This window comes from Eublepharis macularius, chromosome 9 (assembly GCF_028583425.1).
Source record: "Eublepharis macularius isolate TG4126 chromosome 9, MPM_Emac_v1.0, whole genome shotgun sequence".
NCBI lineage: Eukaryota > Metazoa > Chordata > Lepidosauria > Squamata > Eublepharidae > Eublepharis > Eublepharis macularius.
The window spans coordinates 14,304,405-14,325,846 of NC_072798.1; the positions used below are offsets into that span (position 1 = coordinate 14,304,405).

Genomic DNA, 21,442 nt, shown 5'->3' on the forward strand with positions numbered 1-21,442 from the left:
TTGGTCTTAACGTTACCAACCTGGAGTTCTCCTGGAATTATAACTTATCCCCTACAGAGATCAGGTCCCCTGGAGAAAATGGCAACTTCAGAGGGTGGACTTAGTATCACATCCCTGATGAACTCCCTCCCCTCCCCAAACTCCACCCCCCAGGCTCCACCCACAAATCTCCAGGAATCTCTTAACCCAGAGCTGGTGACTCTACTTGGACTCGACATCCAGGCGATAGGACTTCTAGTTGGCCCCTGTGGAACACAGGAAGCTGTACAAAATGGACTGCTGCTCTGATGAAGTAGGGCTACTCTCACATTCTTACAGATGAACTTGGCCTTAGACTTACATAGGATTAGAGATGGGCACGAACCAAAATACGAAACAAAATTCATGACGAATCAAGCTGGTTCGTGGTTCGCGAACCAGTGGTTAATCAAATCCCATTTCTGATGAACCACCATGAACTCTAGGCTGGTTCGTTTGGTTCATTTTTTGGTTTGTCACTGCAGACAGCCTGGTGCTGATCAATCAATTTCCTAGGCAACAGGGGATGGACTTCCTGCAGACCTTCTGCTGGCCTGGAAGTGACCTTCTGCTGGCCTGGAAGTGACCAAATGCTGGCTTGGGAGTGACGATTTTCTGACCTGGATGTGACGTTTTCACAAACCAAACAAACCAGTTCATGAACGGGGGGGGGGGGAAGGTTCGTGAAAGTTCATGGAAGTTGACGAACCACAAACCACATGGTTCGTTTTCCCCCCCGGTTCATGCCCATCTCTAGATAGGATTTCCAGAAGCTGCTGCAATCAATTCTGCTCACAGAATGCAAGATAAAGTTATCTGTAATGTACATATGAGGAGATTGGTTCTGTGCATTCTTTTTCATTATAAGATAAATCAACACACATATGCGTTCTCTCACACTCCCTTAGCCACCTGGCAGGTTATTCTTCTCAAAAGGTACTTCACCCAAGAAAGAAGATTATAGACACTACATATTGCTCTGAAGTGGAAAACGACATGGTTCAACCTGTTACTCCATATACACCGAACAGAGGGAAGCTCTATCTTATAAAATGCCTCAACAGCCTTTTCTGTCATAAGTGTCCACAAACCCCCACATAAAAAAAATAAAAATAAAATAAGCCACACAGTTTGTTATACTTTTTTTTTTTAAAAAAAGAACACCTGATTTAGGAACTGGAGAGTTCTTAAAACTGTTACAGGAAACATGTCGATACACATTTTGCATATGAGGCATAAGTGGGTGTTGAAATATCACCAAAGCTATAATGAAAATGGCTAACTGACACTGGCTAGAAAACAAAACTGCCCAGCTCTCTTTTTTCTGATCCTGTATTGAGAAATGAGAGCATTCACACATGTGCTCAAATAGCAGAGCAGAGACTTGGAAATGCTTTTAGCGTTCCATGTCAAAAATGCTCTTACAGAGAGACTATGGATCATGGCATAGTGGGATCATTGCAAGGTTGTTAAACTAATGCATAGCAGGTAGAAAGTCATTGGGTGTAGCTTCGCCAGTGGGGAAAAGCTTGGACTTTTTCAAACTCTGCCTGTTAGACAGCACAGAAAAGCGCTTGTCATGAAAAATAGGAGTGGCAACCTTTAACATCAGTTGTACTCCCATTCACACATTCACAGGGTGACTGCACACTGCTGAGATGACATCTTAATCCCTGCATGTGCATCTGTGCCTGGAAGGTATGGAAGGAGGGTTCAAACAAGACAAATGTCTGCTTTTCCTGTGCGGTGCATTTTTACAGCCGCTTATTTAACAGCCCAGACCTGGCAACCCTAGACCAATCTCAAAATGGCTGGCATGATGGGCAGTTACAAAATATTAGGAGGTTCTAAGCCGAGTGTCCTCCTATGTTGGGATAGCAATTTCTAGAGGGAGGCTCCCTGAAAACCCAAAGGTGTTGCTCTGAGGGGGCCTTCTTCTTCGTGATCCTTATTTGTCTCCCTGACACTGCAAACTAAATTCCCAGGCTCCACTGGGGAGACAAAATGACTGTTAAACTAGTGTGTAGCTGGGGCCTGTCTACTCTACAAAAAGACGCTTAACATTTGCCTAGAGCTTTAAAACAGCCTGGGGTGGGGAATTAATAGCAAGCCATGGAGCTCTTGAGCAGTTAAAAGTAGGACTGGGGTAGCCTAGCCAAAATTCCCCCTCTGCCATGCAAGCTCATTGGGCGACCTTGGGGTAGTACTAGTCACTTTCACTAACCCTAAACTACTTCACAGGATTGTTGTGAAAATAAAATGGGGGACAGAACCATGTACACTGCCTGACTTACTTGGTAGAAGAGTGGGATGAAAAGAGATAACACGGAGGATTCAAATCTGCAGACTTTTGGCAGAGGCGAGCCTTGCTACCTTTATACCGCCTGCAGCTGTACATTCGACAATGGTTTGATCCGCTGGAATTAGCAGGTGATAATATAACTTGTCTCTCACCATGCCCACTGCTGAGCCTGGTTGCAATGAATGACGTCTTGTATTATTTTGCCACCTCCGGCTCTATATTGTTGGCTTTGGGACCGAAAGCTTTCCTTGTGCTTTGCAAATCCTAGGTATAGAAAGAGCCCTACCTTTTGAGGGAAAAGAAAAGGATTATCTCCCTATCACGAAGCAGCTTTGCCTGTCGATTTCTGCAGATGAAACTGTTAAAGGCACAGGAGCGAGCTAGGTCAGAGGTTTAGGTGGGGGTGGGGGGGTTGAGGGGATTAGTTGGCAACCTCTGTTCTCAGATCCACGGACCAAAGGTGGAGTTGCCAAGGCAGCTTATATGGGATTTTACAGGCTACAAGCTTTTCTTGGCAGACCCTGGATGGGACCGACCTTCCAATCAAGAGGAGACAGTATTGTGTAGTGGTTAGAGTGCTAGACTGAGATCCAGAGGACTCAGGCTCAAATCCCCACTTTACCATGGAAGCTTGAGGGGCCAGTCACCCATTCTCCCAGCCTAACTTGCCTCACAGAATGGTCATTACGAGGATAAAATATACAAATTCCTATCGCTTGGAGGGCAGTCAAATCAGTGTAGTTCCATGTTGATTTTAGGACATGGATCATTGGAACACCGAGGTATAAGTGGCCGGAGCCCCTTCCTTTTGAGGGAATGCTATAGAGTTTGGAGATTTTACAAGTTAGATAAAGATAGATGAATAGGGAAAGAGGTTTGTAAAATTATGCATGTTGTGAGGGAAAATGGTAGCAGAGAATTTTTCCTTCTCCTTCATGATAGTAAAACTGAGGGGTACCTGATGAAGTTAATGTGCTGTCGATGCAGATAAAAGAAAGTACTTAATAATAATAATAATAATAATAATAATATATTTATATACCATCCTTCAGGACAGAGTGGTTTACAAAGTATGTTATTATTATCTCCACAACAACAATCATCCTGTGAGGTGAGTGGGGCTGAGAGAGCTCCAGAGAGCTGTGACTAGCCCAAGGTCACCCAGCTGGCTTCAAGTGGAGGAGTGGGGAATCAAACCCGGCTCTCCAAATTGACGCTATGCCTTGTAAAACTGGAAAAACACATTGCCACAGGATGTAGTGATGGCCAATAGCTTAGGTTTGTGAGTGGATCCATCAGTAGAAGATAGGTCTGTTCATGGCTATGAGCCTGGATGGCTAAATGGAACCTCCATGTTCCGAGGCAGCATACTTCCAAATACCAACTGCTGGAGGACATCAACAGGCAGATACTTTATCCTCCATATTTTGTTCATAGGCTGCCAAGTTGGCTGCTGTGGGTAACAGATACTGGACAGGTTAGTCCGCCAGTCTGATCCAGCAGTGCTACTCATATGTTTTGATACGTCCATAGATGGGCTCCGGTGCTTAGCAATTCACACATGACATCACACAGAAGTGGAAATGATTCTCACTATCTAGGAAAGACACAAACCTTCACACTGAAAACTAGAGATAGGCCTAACAAAGTGGTATTTTAGGGGCGGTCCAGGAGGGAACAATTCACTGCTGGAAGAAGGGGCGTCAAAAGAAAAGCAGTACGGTTAGGTCAAAGTTTTCCCATTCCTGGGATGTGTTCCGTGTGTGTGATGGCAATACTGGGCACTGTACAAAGGGAGAGGTCTTTAGAAGCCAAGCTATTGTGGAGGCAAAGAGAGAGAACACAAAAGAGCCTGGAGCAGAGACTTACCAATGTGTTTTGCTGAGAGGTGGGAGTCCTATGACCGCAAGTCTCTTGCGTCAGCAGAGAAACTGGCTGAAATTCCTCGGTATGAGACTTGTTGGGAAAACTCACATGCAAAGGAAGGTGAAAGGCTTGAAGCCTGTCACTCTCCTCTTCTTCCACTTTCTGTCTGCCTGTCACCATGGCTACCTCTCCATCTGCTTCCCCATACGGAGAGGCTGGTCGCTTGGAAGACATCCTGGAAGGAACAAAAGAGGAGAAAATAATGAAACCTCCACATAAATCCTTAATGCCGTCATTGTGTGGTTAGGGGCCATTGTAACAGAAATGCCTTTTTTGTGCTGGCGGAGAGCAGGAAACCATCCAAATACCACTGCAAAGCATACACAATCATGAACAATGGCCAAGCAGGTAGCAACAGAACAGTGCCTGTTTGTTGTAAGAATAATACGCTAATATAGCTCTCTCTTGTATTCTGAGTTCTTAAACACATTCATGGCAAAAAAAAAAAAAAATTACCTAAGAGCACGGCATAATGAAATGCAATTCCATTTTATTTTATTTTAGAGGTGGGGGGAAATAGTAGGATCTCTTGAATACTTTGCAGCAGCTCGCATGGGACCGAACATCCACCCAGTGTATGCTGTTGTTGACTTGCCCCCTTTCTCCCCCCTTTAGAAAACTGCACATTTTCAGTGATCAAATGAAAGAAAAGGGACAGAAAAGCATAAAGCTGAAAAGCTTAAACTTTTTTGTGGCTGAAAGTTAGAAGCACCGTCGTCTGTTAGCCTTTGTGAAAATATACCCTCTATTTAAAACTTACTGAATTCAATGGAAACAGAAAGGCCCGTTTATATGTACACCTTCATTGATAGTTGGTTTCAGGTGGGTGTTGGTCTATAGTAGAAGAGCAAGACTAAGGTCCAATAGAACCTTTAAAAAGTCCCAGCCCAGCAGAAAAACACGGATCAGTAAAATAGACCCCAGACAGCTCAAAACAAGTTTCCAGGCTAAAGTAGTGGTACAAAATCAACCTCTTAATTAAAAGCCTGGGCGAACAGAAACATTTTGGCCTGCTACCTAAAAGAGAACATTGTTGGTGCCAAGCAAACCTCAAGGGGAAGGTGCCACTACTGAAAAAGCCCTGTTTCTGGTTGCAACTTGTGACCCACCTCACCTCTGAAAGCAGCGACAAAGAGAGCAGGGCTTGCAAAGTGGATCTTCACTGGCAAGCTGGACATTACGGGAGGAGGCGGTACTTCAAGTACCCTGGTCCCCAGCCATTTAGGGCTTAGAAAGTAAGATCTACCACTTTCAGTTGTCCCTGGAAACAAATGGGCAGCCAACGCATGTCTTTTAAGCACTAGGGTGATACATTCCCTGTATCCTGCCCCTAGTAATAGCCTGGCTGCTGCATTTTGCACGAGCTGAAGTTTCCAAACTATTTTCAAAGGCAGCCCCACGTAAAGCACATTACAGTAATATAACCTAGATGTAACCAGAGCATGGATCCCTGTGGCCAGATCACGTTTTTCAAGGATCAGAAGATCAGGGCCACCACTTGTAGGTCAGTGCAATAATGTCTGAAAAGGACACTTGATAAACCAGAAAGAACATCCCGCCCTCACTGGCTCGCTTGGCTACTGCTCAGTTGAGCATCAGGGGAGAATGACTAGCATTGCCAGTAATGCCATTAGGTCACTCTAAGCATGATCTGGAAGTGACGTCATCATGTTGGGTAACACTCTAGCATTTGCCCAAGCTCTATGGTTAAACCATTAGTGTTTGGGGTGAATGGTACAACCGACGCTCTATGATGTCACGTCTGGGTCCCACTGGAAGTAATATCACTGCATCACCAGTAGAGGTGGGCACAAACTGAAATACAAACCAAAATTAAGCACGAACCAGGCCGGTTTGCAAACCACGGTTTGTCAGATCCCATTTCTGACGAACCGCCACAAACTTTAGGCTGGTTTGGTTTGTTTTTTGGTTCATGACTGCAGATAGCCTGATGCCAATCAATCAGTTTCCTAGGCAACAGAGGATGGACTTCTTGCAGACCTTCTTCATGCCCATCTCTAATTGCCAGTGACATCAGAACTTTGCAGGCTAGCCCTTCCCCCTCAGGGAAGTCTCCCACCAGTTGCCACTCTCGGGCTGGCAATCTTATATTGTGAGCCACTGTAGTTAAAGTGTTAGACTAGTATCTGTGAGAGCCAGCTTCAAATCTCCACTTGGCCATGGAAGTTTGCTGGGTGGCATTGGGCCAGTCACGTATCCTTAGCCTACCCTACCTCATATGATTGTTGTGAAGATAAAGTTGGGAAAGGGGATAATGTTGTAAGCCACTATGATTCTCCACTGCGGAGAAAAGGTGGGGTATAAATAAAGTAAATAAATAAATAGTAAACAAATATTGAGCTTTAATAGGCCTAAATACGGTTACTCGTCCTCCACTGGGGGTGGCGGATCTCCCGTTCTCAGCTACCACTAACCTGGCCAGTGGGGGAAAAGATGGGAAATTGGGGCAGAAGGCTGGGAATGAGAGCACCTGTGTCCTGCTCCAATGGCATAATTTCCAGCGCTACTTAGAAGCAACAAGTCAGTAAAAGTCACTCCCCCCAAAAACCTAGGTTTGCATAGCATCATCCCTGGTGCAACCCACTTTTTCCAGATCATGCCAGAAATGATGTCATTGAACTGGCATGCAGGTGTGTAAGCATACTTTGTGTACATGTCCTGCCCCCTCCTATTTTTAGGTTGGGGGAACCTGGCACCATTGAGCTTACATGGGATAACTTTTCGTAACCCCACATACACCAATTAATTTATTATTATCTATTATGAATGATAACATGGTTGTCTGTAGGGGCCAATCTCCAGTCTCTGCGGTCTAGTGATATCCTTGGATTGCAACTAATTGCCAGACTACAGCAATCTGTTCCCCTGGAAAACGCGGCTGCTTTGGAGGGTGGACTCTCATTATACCTCAATGAAGACTGTCCCTTCTCCCAAATTCTGTCATCTTGAGGTTCTACCCACAAATCTCCAGAAATTTCCTTTCCCAGATCTAGCAACCCACTGGCAAAACGTCATAGATGTGGGACATAAACTGTCACCCCATGCTTCCTGAAGGAAAAGCAGAGTTCCCACCAACCACAAAGCCACAGAGGCCAATCCTTGAGCACCTATGCTGCATTATGTAAACTAACTCCAATGAGCAGCATGCTTTGAGTCCAGCAGCACCTTAGAGACCAACAAGATCTTCAGAGTGTAAGCTTTCGAGGGTCAAAGCTCCCTTCTTTCAACACCAATGAGGTAATTTAGAGCCACAAAAGTTGCTACTCCCAAAGGCAAAGATCTCTGTAAACAAGGTTGCTGGGAGGGAGGGCAGGAAAAGGCGAGAATAGAACAACACTTCACCAAGTGTTTGGGGTGAATGTTACAACCAACACTCTATGATGTCACTTCTGGGCCCCACTGGAAGTGATATCACTGCATCACCAGTAGAGGTGGGCATGAACTGAAATACGAACCAAAATTAAGCACCAACCAGGCCGGTTCATGATTCGCGAACCGCAGTTGGTCAGATCCCATTTCTGACAAGCTACCACAAACTTTAGGCTGGTTCAGTTAGTTCGTTTTTTGGTTCGTGACTACAGACAGCCTGGTGCCAATCAATCAGTCAATCAAGGAAAGAGTTAAAAGGAAATCTGGCATTCACAAGTTTGATTTTTGGCTTCATAGTTTTTTTAAAAAGCTTAGTCTCCCACAACCACCATTCCCTCTTGAAGTGGGGGGGAGGGGTGCTGTGACCTGAAGCATATCTGAGCAATTTGGCATATTGAGCATGAAATAGCAGTCAACTGGGCGCAGAAACAAACAGTGCCTGGAAACAACCCTTTTTTATGGTCTGTTCCAGTGATCTAATTTAGAGCGGCTCGCTGCCTCTGAGTTATTACACGAGGCAGGTAAAGGACTAAAAATAGTAATAATGAATTATGATTGCCCACATGCAGATTTCATGTCCATCACTGGAAAGGACAAAATGAGCAGAAGTCACATAACTAAGAAAAGTCCCTCTTCTGCCTGGTGGAATTTTGCAGATAACTGCAACGTCACAAAGGTTCGGTAAGAGAGTAATTCAGCAAAAGAGATGTGGCTTCTTATTTTTCAGTCCATAACCAGCTGCTGTTTCATTTCAAGGGCTTAAGGAGTGCATAGGCCCAAAGCCAAGGCTGGAAATAAGATATTTTGTTATTTCTTTGGATCTGGAAAACGCAGTTTCAAATCCCTGCTCTGCCATGGAAGCTTTCTGGGTGACCTTGGGCCAATCACACTCGATCAGACTAAGGGCCAAGCTACAAGTGATGAATGACATTTGCCTGGCAAGTGAACAGACACAAGGCCAAGCTACAAGTGATGAATGACACTTGAACGGCAAGTGTCTTTCTCCCTGTTCACTTGCCCTCCACTCAATCCACTTGCCGTTCAAGTGTCATTTGTCACTTGTAGCTTGGCCCTCACGCGTATTCCTCCCTGTTCACTTGCCATTCACTTGCTCTCCACTTAATCAAGTAGGGCCAAGCTACACATGACGAATGACACTTGAACAGCAAGTGTATTTCTCCCTGTTCACTTGCCCTCCACTCAATCCACTTGCCGTTCAAGTGTCATTCGTCATGTGTAGCTTGGCCCATAGAGCTCAAGTGAATGGCAAGTGAACAGGGAGGAATACGCGTGAGTCTGTTCACTTGCCTGGCAAGTGTCATTCGTCACTTGTAGCTTGGCCCTAAGCTATCTCACAAGGTTGTTGTGAAGATAAAATGAAGGAGAGGAGAATGATGGAAGCTGGTTTGGGTCCCCATTGGAGAGAAAAGGCAGGGTACAAATAAAGTAAGTAAAATAAAGCCTACATTTTGCCCCGGGTCTTTCATATAGTTTCCTTTGTAAATAAATAGCTGATTGACAGCCTGTTTAAGAAGTGACTGATCTTTTTTCTGCTGCCTTTGAAACAGAGTAATCCTTGCCCCAAAGATTTAATATTTGAAAGTTGAGGAGACAAAAAGGAGAGGGGAAGAAACAAAAATAAGAATGAAAAATACGAACAAACACTGTTGTTACACATAAAGCTGAATTGGATCATTGGTCTATAAAGGTCAGTATTGTCTACTCTGATGGGCAGCGGCTTTCCAGCGTCTCAGGCAGAGTTCTTCAACATCACCTCCCACTTGCTGGGGATTGAACCTGAGAACTTCTTCATGTCAAATAAATGTTCCATACAGAACCACAAGCCCTCATACAAACACTCTTCTGGCAGCGGATGAGAACTAAATAGGGGAGGTAAAAGTGTTATAGTAAAGGTGAGTTTTGAAGAAGGATTTAAAGAAAATTCCTTTTTTAATGATGTATGCTGGAGAGGAAGAGCCCCGTGGCGCAGAGTGGTGAGCTGCAGTACTGCAGCCCAAGCTCTGCTCACATCACGACCCGAGTTCGATCCTGGCGGAAGCCGGGTTCAGATAGCCGGCTTAAGGTCGACTCAGCCTTCCATCCTTCCAAAGTTGGTAAAATGAGTACCCAGTTTCCTTGGGGCAAAGTGTAAATGACTGGGGAAGGCAATGGCAAACCACCCCGTAAAGTCTGCCACGAAAACGTTGTGATGCGACGTCCCCCGATGGGTTAGTAATGACTCAGTGCTTGCACAGGGGACTGCCTTTACATTTTATGCTGAAGAGGAGCACAAGTCATGGGGGACAGAATAAAGGAGAATGGGCAAAGATCCCCCACCCCATTTTCTCTGAACTTCTCCAGATGTGTGTCTGTTGGATAATGCATCCAGATGAGTTAGTCCAGTTGATCCTATGTGTGCCATGATAGCTGCAGGGCTAGAAGAATACGATAGCAACTTTTTTTTTAGTTCAGCTTCCACCTACACAGTGGCGTTCTTGGATTCATGGCATATTTGACCGGTTACTGAAGTGCCATTCCTACATCATTCTTTAATTGGTTGACAGTCTTCATTTTAACCTGTTGCCCATGCTATCTCCATTTCCACAAGCAAGCATAGAGCCATGCTATTTGCATTTTGATCTGTTCGTGCCAAACCAGTGCAAGCATGCATAAAAACCACACAACTCATGATGCAGGGTGATCACTAGCCAGCTGTATGTATCCATGCAAACAGCATTGGTTTGACATGAGAAATATCTCATTATTCAGGGAGGAAATAAATAAACACTAAGGTTGCTAAATCTGTGTCGGAAAATTCGTAGAGATTTGGGAGAGGAGCCTGGGGAGGGTGGTGGGTGGGAAGGAGAGGGAGCTCGGCACTAATGCAATGCCAGTGATTCCCCTCTCGGAATCTGCCATTTCCTCCAGGGGAATCTCTCTCGTTTGGAGATCAACTGTAATTCCAGGACAATTCCAGGCCCCTCCTGGAGGTTGGCACCTCTAATACACACTGGAAATCCAATTTTCCCAGCCAGCTTTAAAGAAAATATATTTCGGTCAGACAATCTTCTTCAATGATATGCGGCAGGCTTGCCTTAGCCACCCAGGCAACTGCAGTTTCACAAACAAGACAGGATTTTAAGCGGTCAGCCCGGCCTCCGCCATTTTAATAACATGGCTGCTTGTGATATTAAGAATCACCAGGCCTCTGGATTTAAAATGGCTGCTGTATGGCCACCAGAGGACCTCCAACAGTTGCTGAATCCCAGCCAGGAGAACATGGCATACATGGAATGTCACACAGGAAGATTAAGAGGTGATTGGATTTGCAGTCTCTCCGGCCCCAAAGGAATCCAATACAACAAAGGTCTCGCAGAGTTGTCCCCACTTAACACATTTGTTTCCCTCCTTCCGTGAGGAGATCTCCTGTCCATGATTAAGGAGCTAATCAAATGACATTCGTTATACAGTTGTTCCTGGGAAAATACAGTCCCCACCTAAAATCCATCAACTTAGCTCCGGTGGAATTCACTGACAAACTCTCTCTTTTGTACAGCGCTAGAACATGTTTTGCATTTGCTTTCACACACCCCAGTAGCTACCGATCAAGGCGATCAAATCTTTTGTCAATCCCAGGAACTGACCGTTGGAGCCTTTGTTCCAACGGCTAGGTGGGCTCTTCCACCTCAGGGCACATTTTACCTATAAAGGTAAAGCCCTGGCCTCATTCAAATTGTGCATGCTTCCTGGATGCTCCCTTAGGGTCACTTCCCTAAGCCTCTCTCTCTTCATGCACTGGATCCAAAGTGTTCCCTTGAGGTTTACCCTAAGCCTCTTGCTCCCTTGGCCGAGAACGCTGGACATTTGAAGCTCTCCCTCCACAGACTTCCTTGCTCATCGGACAGACAGATATATTTGCTCCCTCTCTCTGTTCCCACCTTCTGGCTAAGCTTCCTAGGACTCTGTATGTGTGTGTAATTATTTTACCCCCATAATTCTGAGTGTATGTACATGAAGTTTGTTTTTTTAACAAAAGTTGTTGTTTGATGTTAAGCACCAGCCTCATTTTTTATAAGGGAGGGGACCCCGTAGAAGTTGGTGACAGATCCCTGCGGTTACCGGCCTCTCGTATAACTGTCACATAACTGCTAATTCCCCCCACAAATTCTCTTACTTTCAAGTAGACTAATTCTGGTAACAGGATCACCAGCAAGACAGGATATTTTGATTCTGCTCCTCGTATAAAAAGTGGGGAAGGCTAGTTGATCAAGCATGTCAGGTCACGAAACACGGCAGCTTGTCTGTGTGTTTGTTTGACAGGTCACAGGCTTTGTGTGTGGATGCAGTCGAGTGGTTAAAATGAGAAGACTCCTGTTGGATCAGACCAATGGGCCACTCACTTTAGCATCTTGTTTCATGCAGCAAACAACCAGTTGCCTTGCAGGGCAAAACAAACAGAGGCTGAATCCACACGTCCTGGCATTGCAGTAAACGTTCGCTAAACTTCCGGAAGTATAGCATCTTTCTAGCGCGATTTCTGACTCATGAGTCAGAAATTGCAGTAGAAAGACGCTATACTTCGGGAAGTTTAGCAAATATTTACCGCAACGCCGGGACACACCAAGACTTGTGGATTTGCCCAGAGTTGAAACCTCCCACTAATGTTACCTCCATTACTGGTATTCAGAGGTTGACTGCCTCTGAATAGGGAGGTTCACTTTAGTCACCAAAGCTAGGCACCATTGATGGACCTCTCCTCCATGAATCTGTCTATGCCTTTGACCAAGAAAGCTTCACTGAAATGAATGCAAGCAACGGGTCCCGTTCACTTGGGTGGATAGGGATAACACAGCAGGGTCTCCCGATGGATGGCATCCTTTGTGAATCCCAGAGCCTCTAAACAAAATGCCATCTGAGAGCCCCCTGCTGCTTTTGACTTGGTTCCTTCACTCTGGGATGTTTTGATCTGCAATTTCTCATCCTCAGTTTTGCACACAGCAGCCTATGTTCGGAAGGGTGTTGTCATTTCGCACACAGCTCTACTTCAATCCCAACTCAAGTGCTTATACCATAAAATTATGAAACTCTAATCTTGTTACATCCAGTTTTAAAAAAACCCTTCGGAAATATTTCAAGAAATCCACAAAGACACTTGCAAGAGGTGGGGGGAGATACGGGCTTATCCGGTGTCTTTAAAAGTGACAAACACGATCTGTCAGGAGAAAAAAAAGATAGGGGGCTCTAAATCATAAGTTGTTGGAGAATTAAGGGATTCATCAATCATTACCAAGCTAACACCACATCTATATGTATATACAGCTGAAATCCCATCAACCTTACAGCAGTCCACAGGTTCGCAGCTCAGGGAGTCCTTCCCTTCTGACTATTTATAAATGATTTTGTATAATCTAGCATTAAGACCTGTAATTATAAAACAGCATTAAAAACAGGCCTGCATAGTTATATATAATTATAGTTGGTACACTTATGAGGGGGAACAAATCCCAACAGAAATAGAAAGCATTTTCTTTCAAACACAAGCTTTGCCTTTTTGACAGTTCCAAGACAGGTGGATGTAACAAGATGGTAGAAATGGTATGTCTTTTTTTTAAGTATAACACTTTTTTTTTGCATACCTCCCTGTAACATCAAATTGTTGGTTTCTCACCAACGTTTCATGGCATAACTACAGCCAAGCTACTAGTTTTGAGATCAGGGAGAAAAACAATCAGCTTTGGAGTTCTACCAGCTGTTTAACACTATTTTTTAACAAATCAATATCCACAGCCCAATTTATTCACAGAACTTGTCCATGCGATGAAGTGTGGAGAGAAAAGTTTTTCTTTTCTCCCTCTCTGATAATGACAGACCTCCAAAGCACCCAATGAAACCAAAAAGAGTCCATAGATATTAGCCTCAGCAACCATACAGAACCTTCATATTCAGGAACATTATATCCCCGAATGCTAGGTTCAGGGAGATGCAACAGCAAGAGGGAAACTATATTCCTTCTTACTGCCTTTCCTGTTTGCTGATCATAGGAAGCAGATTGCTGGACTAGATGGACCAAAGAAGTCCCATTTCGATGTGGGGGTGTGTGGGGGGGGGTAGGACTTAAGATAAGCGACTGTAAGGACTTAAGACAAGGATAATATGATTGCTGAAAGACTGCAGGTGGGTAATTCAATTGTTAGGAAGGGAAATCAGCACAAAAGAAGCTACCATGGTCTAAAGCAAAAGGTTTCTAGCCATGCACGATGGTTTTAGCAGTGAGTCAAGAGAAGAGACACAGACAAGAATGGCCAGAAGTTAGATTTCTGAGCAACCAAAAAGAAACAGGGCGTGGGCAACTTAAGAAGGATTCTGATTCCTGACAAAAATCAATAGGCAATAGATTCGAGGACAGACCGAAGAATAATTGTTTACACAATTTGTAATTTTACCTATGGAACTCACTGACAGATGATGTACCGACAGCCACTATTTCAGATGGGTTTATAAGGAGAGTGCCGAGGCTAAGCTTGATGCTAGCCAGTGTAAGAACAGGAGGGAATGATGGGGGTAGGCTAAAGCTATGGTATCTACCTGACCAGTACCTCTGCCACCCAGGCCCCTGTAATATCCCCGAGGTGCTGCTAGATAGCTCCTGTGGGAGGAGACAACCAGTGGAGTACCTGCTTGGGATAACAAAAATCTTTTGACCCAGTCCTGGCTGGGATCCCAACACCAAAGTCCAATGAATTACAGAGACCTCGAGAGAGAGAGCAGCTATTTATCCAACTCTACCACCCTAAGGTAAGATGTTCCATTCAATGCCAGTTTGGTGTCATGATTAAGAGCGGCAGGACTCTAATCTGGAGAAGCAGGTTTGATTCTCCACTCCTCCGCTTGAAGCCAGCTGGGTGACCTTCTAGGAGGTGACAGCTTCTAGGAGGTCTCTTAGCCCCACCCACCTAACAGGGTGTTTTGTTGTGGGGATAATAATGACATACTTTGTAAACTGCTCTGAGTGGGTGTTAAGTCATCTTGAAGGGCGGTATATAAATCTATTATTATTATTATTATTATTATTATTATTATTATTATTATTATTATTATTATTATTATTATATAGCCCTTTACAGTCATTTAGTTTTCGGCATTCCAACCTCTTGGAATGGGAGAGCACACTCCACGTAATCCTCCCTGTCCCGTGTTCTCCAATTTATGTGATTAGAGCATTATACATATTTTCCAGGTTCAGTATTCAAAAATGTGTACTGGCACCTTTCCCATGAACAAAGGCTGACAGTGCGAGACTTTTCATTTAGATGGCTAACGGGGCACATGATAAGAGATTTATACAATTATTCATGGGGTGGAGAATGCGTTGGGAGTTTTTCTCAACTCTACCTGAATAGTTGAGAGCAACCCAATGCTGTTGATGTGCGATAGATTCTAGGATGGAGAAAAGGAAATTGTTCTTTACTTGATGGGCAATTAAACTGTGAAATTCACTGTCAGAGGGCATCAAGATGCCCATGAGCAACAGTGACTTTAAGACAGCATTAGACAGATTGATGGAGGACAGGTCCATCAACAGACCCTAGCCATGGTCATAAAAGGGAACTCTCATAAATGGAGTTAGCAGATTCTGAATACCAATGCCACGGGAAGCCATTGTCCCTGTGGCCTGTTTGTTGGCATTCCAGTAGGGTTGCCAACCTCCATGGGGTGACTGGAGATCTCCCAGCTGATCTGTGGGCAGCTGAAGAAAATGGTTGTTTTGGAGGTTGGACTCTATGGCATTATAACCTGCTGAGGTCCCTCCGCTCCCCAAACCCTGCTGTCCTCCAAATCTCCAGGAATTTCCCAACCTGGAGTTGGCAATCCTAGCACCAGGGGGTTGCTGTGTGAAACAACATGCTGGACTAGATGGATCCAGCAGTCCTCTTTTTATGTTCTTATGATCGCCCAGATCAAAGCTGAAAAACCGATGTGTTGCCCTACACATGCAAAATGGTAACTTTACCTATTGGGAGGGTAGCAGGCTGGAGCACCAAAAATGCAATAGTTGAAAAGAGCTTTAGATTTTCCACAATCTGTTTATTCTAGTAAAAAAAGGAACCAAAAAGAAGCTAATTCTTGTTTGCTAATCATTTTAAAAAATGAGACTAAATAAATAAAATTGAGTCTCAGCCGTCAATCATTCCAAGACATAATAATCTGTTAATTATTAGTTTCTAGGAACACATCAATCACTCACCTTTTATTGTATGCATGCATGCTTTTTTAAAAAGTGGGGGAAATATAACAGAGAAAGGGAAACAATGAAATTCTGAATACTTAATACCTTTCAAGTGAGTAAACAGCCAAGGAGCACCCCAGCAACAGATACCTACCCTTGCGTGATATACTTGCAAGTGAACGGTAAACGTGCCTAGCACTCAAGTCTCCAGAAATGAAAATCAAAGTAAATTATATTTGCGATGGTTTGGCATATTGACTGAGGCTGTGTGTACGACTGTTTCGAAAAGTGAATAATAAAGTCTGTGAACTAAGGGGGAGCGGACACTGCCGTTTTTCATTTCTTCAGTATCTTACATATTGCATTTATTTATTTTAAAGAATTGATATTCTGCCTCAATTTTCACCCAAAGTAGCTTAGAATTAATATGTAAAAACAACCCGTCTAGTATGTTTTAAATCGGTCGTTCCTCTGGGAGGCTCAAAGAGGCATATATGGCTCTCCTTTCTCATTTCACTTTCACAACAACCCTGTGAAGTAAGTTAGGGTGAGAAAGAATAACCAGGCCAAAGTCCTTCCGTGAGTTTCAACGGCCAAGAGGGGGGTTGGACCTGGGTCTTCCACAGTGATGTGTAGTGGTTAGAGTAGCAGTTGAACAGGGCAATTTCAGGACACAAAAACAGTATGAAGGGAAGGCTGAAGCTGCCACATTCATGAGCAGAAAAGGGCCAGTGTGTGTCTGGGAGGCACACAATTCCCACTTCAGTCTGATCAAAAGTCATCTTGCTGTCCTCCAACAAACACAAGCACTTTGTAATATAAAGACTGAGTCTTAGGTAGGTATCAAACCCAGACTGAATCAATACCTTATGCAGTCTGGAGCAGAATCGTTTTTTTTAAATTATTGTTATTGTGGGTAAACATTACTGCAGTGCAAAGCTTTGAGAATGAGGACATGGGGGCACTAGCATTGCACACGACATGACATCACTTCCGAGAAAAAACGGATGTGACATCATGTTGCTCTAAGAATCATCAGAAACATTATAGAAAAGTATAGAGGTTTCTGACAATTCCTAGAGCAACATGCTGATGTCACTTCCAAGTTTTCTCCGGAAGTGATGTCACATTGTGCAAAATGATAGGTTTTTTGAAAAAAAATTCCCCAACCACCATTCGGAGCAGCAGTGGGCAACAGAGGTTGCCGTATGGGATGTTTCTTGTCACAATGTGCAATTGGGCAACCCTACACCCACACAGATCACAGAGGTGTTAGCTGAGGTTAAAACTTCAAAGAGATGTAACATAGGAATGCTGTCAAATGAAGGAGGACAAGTTAAATGGAAAGAAGGGGAGTACTCCGTCCTGGCTTCATCCCCGTTGCCAATAACACAAGACTGGTTTACACAGAGGCAAAACAGTAAAGCGGTAGAATGCTGACGTTCCAGACTGCACTGCAACCGTTACAGACGTCAGGTTGTGGATTCTGATTTGGAATATTCTTCCACATAAGGAAATCCCTGAAAACAGAAAACTAGTCCAGCAGGAAGACAGCTTTTACTCCTTACTTCGTCTACAGCACTGGTTTTCTTTTGCAGAGATTTCATCCAAGCGGACATTCCAAATTGCAGACCTCCTTGTGTGGTCTCGTATGACACAGTCCATTCTACTGCCTCATTGTTTTACCGCCACTTTCTTGCATACACAGATCAGGCCAGAATCATCAGTGCTCAGGCCGATTTGCATTGTTTAGCATATTCCTTTGCTGAAATTTGAGACTGGATATGCTTGTTTGGACAAGCATTTTGATGCTGCAGATGAGCAGGGGACTGCAGGTCATAACCTATTTCCGATGTGACCAGAGAGTTGAAAACATGCCGCTTTCTGCTTCTGTCCATTACGAAACCCAATATGAACGACAGAAGCTGCAATCCCAGGGAGCCTTCCACCATAAGGATTTCAAAGCAAATAGAATGGGGCATCTCTTGGAGTGACTTCTTTCATGAATGAAATGTGCAAGCTCATTCATCTGGTTAAAACAAAATCCTCTAAATTAGCTAGTTGCCAACGCCAAGTTGGGAAATTCTTGGAGATTAGGGGGTGAAACCTGGGGAGAGCAGGGTTGGTGAGGGACCTCAGCTGGGCCGTTTCCACACTACGCACCTTCATCCGGAACGCTCCGGAATGTCACAAAAAACCGCGGAAGATAGCGTCTTCTTGTGCAAGTTTTGTGCGATGTCGCAGAAAACTTGTGCGAGAAGACACTATCTTCCATTTTTTTTCGTGATGTTCCACAGTGTTCCGGATGAAGGTGAATAGTGTGAAAATGGCCCAGGTTATAATGACATGGAGTCCACCCTCCAAAGTAGCCATTTCCTCTAGAGGAACTGATCTCCGTTGTCTGGAGATCAGCTGTAATTCCAGGAGATCTGCAGGTCCCATCTGGATGTTGACAATTCTAAATTTAGTCACTTCTCCATTTTCTAGGCATTACCCTGCTAGAGCAATTCCATTTAGCAGCATACTCATTTTTTGAGTATTTCACACCAACTTTGCATGTAAACAGATTACAAATGTATGTTTATGAGTGTAAATTTTATATCTGAATATATTTGTTTTTTTCAAAGAATAGGGCTGTCAGAGACTGTTGTAAACAATTATGGGGTCCCCAACGCTGAAAATTTCAGGAATATGATTAGTCTAAGCAAATAAGTGGGATACCTTCCCTCTATTAAAAAAAACTATTAAAATAATGTTTCCTAATATTTTTAGATTTTTGTGGTGTTTCTGTGCTTATTAACTCTTATGCCAACTGGAACCCCTTTTCTCTTCCCCGACTCCTTCACCTCAGCTTTAAAAGAAGGTAAAAGAAGGAATGGATTGCAAATCTGCACAAAAATGACATCAAATATTAACAGTGCTTATTTAGAATAATCTGGCCTTGTAATGAATTAAATTTACTTTTATCTTTGGAGTTGTACAGAAATGCTACATTTTTAAATACAAAATACTGAACAGTTAATGTGCTTCACACCTTGAAGGTACGCATATCACTTGAACTGTAATCTGATGTGCACTTACTTGGAAGTAAGCCCCATTGAATTTGGTGGGGTTTACTTCTGAATAAAAATGCGGGAGCTGGAGCTGTTGATTCTTCAGCCCTCAACGAACCGGAGCTAAATGAGTGAGCTCGCTTCTGTTGGAAAGGGCTGCGTTTGAAGCAACATGAGATCGCTGTATGCGTGGTGTTTCATCTGTAATGGTTCTTGTTTATACATGCCAGTTATTACTTGATTGGACAGTCATCCCATATGTACATGTGAACTGGCCCAAAGAGACAGGGAACTGGAGAGAAGTTTCAAGAAATCAGGGCAGGGGTGATAAATTTAGGACCCATCAGTTCCATGACAATTAATGACATTATTCAGAGAATGTATTAGATGTGGATGAAGTGAACTAAACTATGGGCACAACCTCCATGAAAAAGAAGTTCCAGAGATTTCTAGAAAGCTACAACCATTATTCCCTGTCTTTCTGTGGTAATCTTTTAATTATTTTTATTAGGTTTTATCAAAAGGGGAACCAAAACAAAAAACAAAACATGTATTTCAGTAGATTTTCTCGCTCAAACAAACTTTTAAAAAAAGAAACAGAAAGGAAAAAAAACACAGGTTTGGTCTTCTGGAGACCTTATGAAGGACTTAACTTACTCTATAGCTTAACTCCCCATGTCCGTTTTCACCTTCGTGAAGTGTGTGTAAATAAGTTTGTGGACACACAGCCACACAAACATATAAAATTTAAAATGTGCAGTTCAGCATGTAAAGAGCGGCGATACCTAGTAACCACAGCCTGTTTTACCCTTCTTTATAAAGCTCCATTTGGCATTATAAAAACAAATTCATCCAATAAATGCGCTGGAAGACCTTGGGACAGTCAAATACTCTTACAGCGCAATCCTAAGCAGAGTTACTCCAATCTAACCTACCTAACGGATTGTTGTGAGGACAAAATAGAAGAAAAGAGAATGATGTAAGACATTTTGGGTCCCCACTGGGGAAAAACTGGGGCATAAATGAGCAGATTTTTTAAAAGCCATATTATTACTATGTAGAAAGGGAAAAGCAAAAGATTATAATAGTCTTTCCGTAATAAAAGGGGGATTTCCCCCTTAATACCACTGTAGCTACAATCTCAATACTTAAGTATTTTTCAACTCTTTTCAACTATGTTAATTTTGATGTCCTTCTTTAAAACATGCATAACTTATGCCAGTCCCATAATTTTATTGACCATTCTTTCAATGATGATCCTTTGCTATTTACAAAAAAACCCCCAAAACTAGCTGCTACTAACATAAAATAAATACCTTTGAAAGAACCAGTTTATTTATTCATAACAATGGTAATTCATCATATTTTGTATCTATTCTATAACCCCAAACCTCCTGCTTTATTATAAAGTCCACCAGCTATAATATTTTCAATCAGAGCAGAGTAACTGATGCAACCCACCCCTCTGATCTCTGACACCAGTTAGATAACTGGTACCACAATTTTTCAGAGGTTTGGGTGAACTCATGTTGTGAATGACAAGCAAAAACTTGCCTTAATCACTTTTGCACAGCCCCAGAGGAATCTAAGATGTACATTGTCACAAATGACTCTTATACTCGGGGCTTTTTTTCAGCTGGAACACGGTGGAACGGAGTTCTGGCACCTCTTGAAAATAGTCACGTGACTGGTGGCCCCGCCCCCTGATCTCCAGACAGAGGGGAGTTTAGATTGCCCTCCATGCAGTGGCACGGAGGGCAATCTAAACTCCCCTCTGTCTGGAGATCAGGGGGCGGGGCCTCCAGCCACATGACCATTTTCTCCGAGGGCAACCCACTGAGTTCCACCAGCTCTTTTCCCAGAAAAAAGCCCTGTTTATACTGAAATCCTAAGAACACTTAAGGATTCTGAGCAGACCTGCTTGGGATTGCTTCCTTGATCCCTTCAACAGTACAGGGCTAACATAAGAAGCACTCAAATGAAGCTTCACTATAGAGCCGCAGTATCTCTGAAAACACGGGACAACCCAAGCAATGTCAGCCATTACATCCTAAAAGGCTGTTGTGTTTTGCATTAGGGGACAATCCTTTAAAATACAGGTTATCAGGATAATTCTGCACATGACTAATATTACTTTGCAGCATGGTGTTGATAGCACACGAGGAGATGGGCAAGTGGGGGATGCCGGTATGCTGTTGCTCTGCAAAAATAAGATGCGTTTCACCGCTTTCCTTCCACTGTTAACCTGTTCTTTTTTTTATTTCAACAGGCAAACATGTTCTAAAGGGGCAATTAACAGTCATTATGGGTTATCCCGAATAACCATGTACATTTCTTATGAAGACAAAAAACAGGGATTTGAGGGGAAATACTTCTGAGGAGAATTGTCTTTTGAGAGGATTAATTAACTTCTAAACACAATAACAATTCATCCCACCTGCCAGGCTAGCTTCCCAGCTGCGGCATACCAATGCTCCAACTTGTAAAATATTTAGGGTTGGAAATTTCAGCCAAATTCAGTTTTAA

General features: G+C 43.4%; 1 protein-coding gene across 2 annotated transcripts in view; it reads right to left on the bottom strand.

Annotated features, from left to right (window-relative positions):
- SOX5 (SRY-box transcription factor 5) overlaps positions 1–21,442 on the bottom strand; it is a 609,684-nt gene that overhangs the window by 438,913 nt on the left and 149,329 nt on the right. For both annotated transcript variants that reach the window (XM_054988760.1, XM_054988759.1), the window contains exon 2: positions 4,190–4,421. In XM_054988760.1, coding sequence (XP_054844735.1) covers positions 4,190–4,420 — 231 coding nt within the window. In that variant the 5' untranslated portion in view covers position 4,421. The remainder of the gene's footprint in view (positions 1–4,189; positions 4,422–21,442) is intronic.